At 35.9% G+C, this 7,393-nt stretch overlaps 1 protein-coding gene across 1 annotated transcript in view; it reads left to right on the top strand.

The window, feature by feature from the left end:
* Positions 1–7,393, top strand: part of EEA1 (early endosome antigen 1) — a 107,734-nt gene that overhangs the window by 62,882 nt on the left and 37,459 nt on the right. Inside the window, exon 14 of the mRNA XM_011361808.2 lies at positions 5,179–5,382. Coding sequence (XP_011360110.1) covers positions 5,179–5,382 — 204 coding nt within the window. The remainder of the gene's footprint in view (positions 1–5,178; positions 5,383–7,393) is intronic.

The raw sequence follows: 7,393 nt of genomic DNA, 5'->3' as shown, positions 1-7,393 counted from the left end.
CTGAGGAGCTGGAGGTCAATGACTGCGCTGTTAGATAGCATTGCCAGGGAAGGCCTCTCTTAGAAGATGAAAGTCCTGAAGGAAAGGAGGGTGTGAGCCATGTGGATATCAGAGAGAAGAGCATCAGTACTCCAAAAGGTCATGAGGCAGGAGCACTTAAGAACATAAGGAAGCCAGTGCCTGGAGTGGTGTGAATGATAAGAAATATTAAAAGAGACACAGAAAGATCATAAAGGATCAGAACACGTTGAGCCTTTTAGGTAATTTTAAAGATTTTACTCTGAGTGAGATGAGAAATCACTGGAGGGTTTTGAGCAAAGGAGTAACGTGACCCGAGTTAGAATTTCACAGGATTACTCTGGTTGCTGTACTGAGAGTAGACTGTGGGGGCATGTGAATAGAAGTAAAGAAATTAACTAAGAGATTACTACAGTAGTCTAGACAAGAAATGATATAGGTTGGACCAGAGTGGAAAAAAAACAGGTAGTGAGAAATGGTCAGAACCTAGACATATTTTAAAGGTAAAGCTGACAGATTTACTGATAGATTGATGTGGGGCATTGAGAGAGAAGTCAAGGAAGATTTCAAGGATTTTGGCCCAGATGGTCAGAAGGGTGCAAGTCAGTCAGTCAAGATGAAGACTGAGAATCCTTTTGGATTCGGCAACATCGAGGTCCTCAATGACATTGATAAGAGCAATTTGGATAGAGAAGGGTACTGAAAGCCAGATGGAGAGAGTTCAAGAGAAAATGGGAAGAGAGAAGTTTGATCAAATAAATATGGATAACTCTAGGAGTTTTATTGTAATGAGTAGCAAAGAAATAGGATGGTAAAGCTGAGGTAGGGAATTTGGCATAGGTCTGCAGCCAAATGGACTTTCTTATACTGTGTACTCTGAATTGAATTCATTTAATCACTCAGAGACAAAGCTAGAAATGATAGTCTTTCACCTTTTTATAGACAATTGTCTCTTAGACTGAGGGGAGAGCAAGGCACTGAGTTATTAATCCAAACTTAGCTTTTAATACAAACTTCCCAATTAAATTCTCCTTCTCTGGAGAGGAATAACAAAAAGATGGTAAAGAGGCCCAGCAAAGTCTCTCATATGAAAACATGAAAAGTCCTAAAAACTAATTAAAGGGATGTAATGAGTATATACACACACCTAGAGGACAGTTATCTAACTCGGGTAGAGTCTGGAAAAAAAGTCATTAAAAACGTCTTAGAAGTGACAATCTGAGTTGCAAAGGTTGCATAGATGTTTCTGGGTTGCAAAGATGATAATAGGACTATACTCCAAGGAGAAGTTACAAGCACAAGGATACTGAAGCTGTGAACTAAACTGTTGGGTTTTGCTGGAGCTTTTACTGTAATTAAGAGGTTAGAGAAGACTCCAGAGCATTAGACATGTGTAAGTTTGTGGAAGGCCTTGTGCGACATTTATTTTTGAAGATACAAAGATATAGAAGGTGTTAAGATAGACGGGCCATAGCCAGATTTGGTTTTTAAATAGATAATTCTCGTGGTTGTGTGAAAGATGGATTTTGGAGGGAATTTTCTGAAACAGGAGATCAGTTTAAAGACTAATAAATACAGTATTTTAGATTAAAAGTAATAACGATCTTAGTTTAAGCAATTGTTAAAAAAAAGTCACAGGAACAAATATGAGTAATACTTGGGAAGTAAAATAAATAAAACTTGTTGACTTAATAGATGTAGAGAATGAGAGAGAAAGGAAATGACTTCCTGATTGATAACATTGAGTGCATAGTAAATGGGGGTGTCATCAGTATGTTTCTGAACGTGAGACAAATGGCTGTCACATTATATAGGGGAACATGATGAATGCAGTTTTGGAAATGTCTTGAGGCACCTATGGGACATACTAATTTAATACGTTGTATATTTAAATGTTATATATATTTATATATGTTGTATATACTAGGTGTGAGAGCCATCAGTATATAGAGGATAAATTAGAATAGATGTGGTCAGCCACGGAAGATATATAGTGAGAGAAATAGATAACTAGTAACACAAGACTTCTGAGAAACACCAGCACCTAAGGTGATGGATGAGTAGAAGAAGAACAGCCCAGAGACAGAATGATCAGAGGAATTAAGGAGAACCTACAGAGTGGAAACTAAAGGACTTCAAAGGTGGGTGTGTGGTGGGGATGCCTAGTATGATAAATGAAAGATGTCCATTAGATTAGGCAATTAAGAAATAAATTAATGACCTTGTCAAACATAATTTAAATAAGGCGATATAGATGAAAGTCTGATTTTTGATTGATGAGTAAATGAGAGATGAGGGAGTTAAAAATATGCGAAAGTAAATATATATTATTTTGAAATTTAAATGTTAGTTGTATAAAGAGTGGGCAGAAACTGTAGTGGGGCTTGGTTCAGGAAGTGTTTTTGAGAATGAGAGATACCTGAACATGTTTATAGTCTAGGACAAAGGGACTGGTAGAAAGGAGTGAATGAGGATGTTGGAGAAGGAGAGGTGACTGAAGGAATAAGATCCTGATAAGAAGCTATGATGTTACTCATGGGTGGTGATAAATTTGAATTTATCCTCTATTTTACCCTTTGAAGCTTGAGGAAAGGAGGCAAATTGGATATATATATGTATATATATATAAAGGAGGCAAATTGGATATATATGTATATAATTATATAAATTATATAAATCGGATATATATAATTATATAAAAAATATATATATATAATTTTATGGATAAGGAAATGGAAAATCAAGGTAGATATTCCTGAAGGCCCCCCCCCACCCCTTTTCTTCAATAAAGTTTGAGGTAATAGCCTAATGTCAGGCAGGCAGACACTGAGAATTTGAGAGAATGTTGTAGCCATTACATAATTATTGAAGGGAGTGTTTGAGGGTGAGAACCTCATTAAGTGGAAGGATTGACAAGATGACTGAGTATATAATGGAAGTTGGGGGTCTAGAAATTTGTAGTGGCACCAATCTGTGGAATTGTGTGATTTTGCTCTAACAGTACTTAGAAATGTAGGAGTGGAGGAAGCAGATTGCAATATTTGCATAGGATTGGGCCTTTTTTTAGGTAGCTGTATCGAAAAGTTGGGGTAAAAGGAAATGGAGAGTGTAGTTGAAAGAATAGTTAAGGTCAGTGCATATCCACATGTGACGTTCAGGAAGAGAAACTAGGCTTATTCTAAATAAGCTAGAAGAAGATTGAGTAAACGTCTCTTTGACATCGAGGAGCAGAAATGAGGCTATGAAATTGGAATATGATCAAGAGTTGTCACAGAGTAGGATAGATGAAATTTTTTACTTGGAATAGTTTCAGGAAATTACAAGATTCTACATGTGAGTAGTTGAATAGAATGAGTAAAGGTCTAGGAATTAAGATGATGTGATTGTTGAGGCTTACTCTTAATTCTCTGTGTATTTTGTATTTCCCAGGAAATTGGCAGAAATTGGGATTGAGAGAAAGACTAAATCAGGTCTCAAGTCTTCAGTGAATGAGGTAGGGATTTATAGATGATAGCAACACAGAATAGAGGGTAGAATAAATGAATGACACACTCCCCAAAGCAGCGTGAAACTTACATAAGGGAGAGAGTATATGGTGGTGAAAAACCAGGACAGGGTCAAGTTCCCCTGCTTACCCAGAGGAATAGACTTTATATATCAGAGGGGATTGAGGGGGAATCAGTATCTGTAGAGGGAGAACCACATTTCAGTTATGTTTTGGAAATAGTGACTGTTCTAGAACAAAAAAGCTTAGGCCTGTGGGTCTAGACAGTGGTCCCAGCCTTTCTGGCACCAGGGACTGGTGCTCCTATGAGAATCTAATGCCTCATGATCTGAAGTAGAGCTGAGGTGGTGATGTTAATGCTGGGGAGCAGCTGCAAATACAAATGAAATGAAGCTTCACTTAGCTTGCCTGCTGCTCACCTCTTGCTGTGCAGCCTAGTTCCTAACAGTCCATGGACCGGTATCTGTCTGTAGATGGAGACCATTGTTCTAGAAGATTAGTGGAATGGAGGCAGAGGTCATTTGTAGAAGAGAGAAAATGAGAGCTGAGAGCTTAGGCTGCCTTTCATCATTTTGTAATTGAAACTTGGATAAGAAGTATATTTGAAAGTGACTGATCTTCAGTGTTTTCATACTGGTATAAATCATTGAGGAAACCAGGTGGTTGCTGGCTCTGTCTTACGAAATTTTGTGGGCTATGATAAGATTTGCAGAGGGGCTTTTGAGGGCCTTCTTTGGGTAGAGGCTCTTTGGCTTTTAAAACAATTGAGGCAGAGTCAAAGGCTGTGGGTCAGACAGCTTTAAAATGTTAATGGGCATTGTTCTGGATGTGGGCTATTGTGTTGTACTCTGTAACACTGCTTTGGTAAAGTAAGAGAAGAGGGCTTCCTTCATGTATCAATAGAAGAGTCTTTTTGTGATATTGAAGTAAGCCTTCATAAGTATATGTGTTAGAATGCAGTTATTTATTTTTCTGCTGATTCAACAAATATCTCAGCATATATGTCTTAGATAATATTAATGAATAAGATAGACAAAAATCCTCACCTTCGTGGACCATATATTCTAGTGAGGGGGCGAAGGGAGGCCGATAAACATGAAAAATAAATAAATTATTTAGCGTCATTAGAAAACAAGTACTATGGAAGGAAAAAAAATATTCGAGAGAGGGAGTATTGGGAAAGGTTGCAATTTTAAATGTAATGGTCAGTGTAGGCCTGAAAGTGACATTTGAGCAAACATTTGAAGGAGAAGGAATGAGTCATGTGATTGTGCGGAGAACGTTCCAGGGAGAAGAAACAGTGCAAAGGCTCTGAGGTTGGAGTGTGCCTGGTATGATTAAGGAGTAATGAGGAATCCCATGTGTCTCAAATAGATTGAACAAGAAGAGCAGTAGGTGGTGAGGTCAGAGTGTGACAGTAAGAATGTGGTTATTTGAAGGATTTTTTGTTGTTGTTAAATTCCAGTTTATTATCAATAATTTATAGTAAATATAAAGTACTATTGAATGAAATTTGCCCTGTTAAAATGTATGATTAGTAAAAAAAATTAGTAAGACTATGAGTTGGAGTCATAAAATTCATTATCATTTTATGTTTGAAGAATAACTTTTTAAGTTTTCTATCTTTAAGGTTTGTAGTTTTTAATTCTTTACAGAATGATTTGGAACAAGTACTACGTCAAATTGGCGATAAGGACCAAAAGATTCAGAATCTTGAAGCCTTATTACAGAAGAGTAAAGAAAATATTTCCTTACTAGAAAAGGAAAGAGAAGATCTTTATGCAAAAATTCAGGCTGGTGAAGGGGAGACTGCTGTTCTTAACCAGTTACAAGAAAAAAACCATACATTACAGGAACAAGTAAGTTATTAGTCAAATCTAATCTATTTTTTAAAATTTTCTTTTATCTCTTTAAATCTTATGAAGTTCTTTATTTAAATGATTCTTTATTCTGGTTGTTTTTAGTACTTTTTATATTATATATTTTCTACAGATACCATCTCATTTATCTTACAGGTTGCTTGCTATTGCAGTGAAATTAAGTTAACATAATTTGAGAAAGGAAACCTCAATTTATGTCCTAGGATATAACTTATTACCTGTGTGACCATGAGCAAATCATTTCACCTTATTAGTTCATTTGAAAAGTAGAGATGTTATTAATAATCATACTTACCTCATGGCATTTTCTTTTATTTTGAAAAAAGAATAACTAAATACATTTATAAAGTAAAGGTACTAGATAAGCGTTAGTTGTTACTGTGTATTGGTTAACATACAGACTTAGTGGTTATTTATATTTTGATAATACATACACCTTCGGAATATGTAGCTAATGATAATTTTGATGTTACTGTATTCTAAAATTTGCGTATAGTTTAAGAGACACTTATATTTTCAAATTTTCTTTCAGTCTCTTTCATATTGAGAGAGACCTTGAAAAGAATTTATAGTTGTTTTGTGGGGAAGAATTTGTCCATTGAGAGAATTTTAGTTATCTAAATGAGAAAGTATTAAAGTATCAGAAGTTCAGAGCACTTTTCTAATTTGGGTATTAGAATATAACACAAAATTTCCCCCCAATTTCAAAATTAGCCTTGGTTACCCAGTTTTTATGAAGAATTCTTTGAATCAGTTTTAGCTGTAACTAACATACAACTTATCATACAAATGTGACCAGAAAAGCCTATGCATTTTTTAGAAAAGAATAAGTAAAAATGCTCTTAGTCTTCCCACCATAAACAACTAGAAAATTGGAAAACAGTGTGCAAAACCGCTGTTTTTAGACATTGTACAATGAACACTACAGGGCTTTAATCCTTGAGAGAAGAGAGACAAATGAAGTCAATCTTTTGGTCACTTCAGCTTTGGACCTGGAGACATTTTCCAGACTGTGGTGCAGATTGGAGATATCTAAGGAAAGCACAGTGGTCTCACTGAATTGAAGGGAGATTGAAGTTCAGGGAGGTCGAGGCAGCTCAAATTTGTAGGGCAGAACATCAGAGAAGAGGGAACACGGGAAGAAATCTGCACAGGGATCCCCTTGGCTGAATGTTAAGCTTTGTCTCATAAGGTGGGATTTCATGAAGCCAGGCAACAAATAATAGTTAGGATGTGCAGGCTGAAAAATTATGAGAACTCACAGAGCTGGGAGATGTTCAATGTCTAGCCCATCAGCGGAGAATGATGTGGTTGAATCCTTGGGTGGGAGGGCATTCAGTAGAAACTCCAGAGATGTCACATCTTAGAAGTAAAACTAAACTATCCCTAGAGTAAAAGCTAGTGCACACCCAGCCTAACAGAGCATAAAAACAAGCCTCAAAAGGATCCATTTGAACTACAATATATTAACTGCCTGCTGGAATAAGATTCCACATTTTTTGAAAGAAGACAACAAAATTATGAGCTGTCATATCAAATATTAAAAAACTACTAGACATAAATAGAAAACATGAGAGCTATAAGCAGGAGAAGAATCGTTTAGTGGAAAGAGACCTTGAAATGAGAGATAGCGGAGTCATTAGACTTCAAAACAATTCTTAAAATATGCTAATGTATATAGAAGAAAAACGATAATAACGGAAGTAGAAGTGGAAACGATAAAAAAGAACCAAATAGAATTCCTAGAGATAAAAGAAGATTTGAAATAAAAATTGCATTGGATGGGCTTAATAGATTAAACAAGTAGAAAACAATATCAGTAAACATTAAGACAGTTAATTGAAACTGTAAAATGAAGCACACAGAGAAAAAAGGGTAGAAAAAAATGAATAGTGCCTTAGTGACCTGTGGGACAGTATCATGTAATTTAGCATACATAAAATTAGTATCATAGAAGGGTGGGGAGAAGGAAAATATTTATAGAAATAAG

This window comes from Pteropus vampyrus, unplaced genomic scaffold (assembly GCF_000151845.1).
Source record: "Pteropus vampyrus isolate Shadow unplaced genomic scaffold, Pvam_2.0 Scaffold70, whole genome shotgun sequence".
NCBI classification, from domain to species: domain Eukaryota; kingdom Metazoa; phylum Chordata; class Mammalia; order Chiroptera; family Pteropodidae; genus Pteropus; species Pteropus vampyrus.
This window is presented reverse-complemented; position numbering and strand designations above follow the sequence as displayed.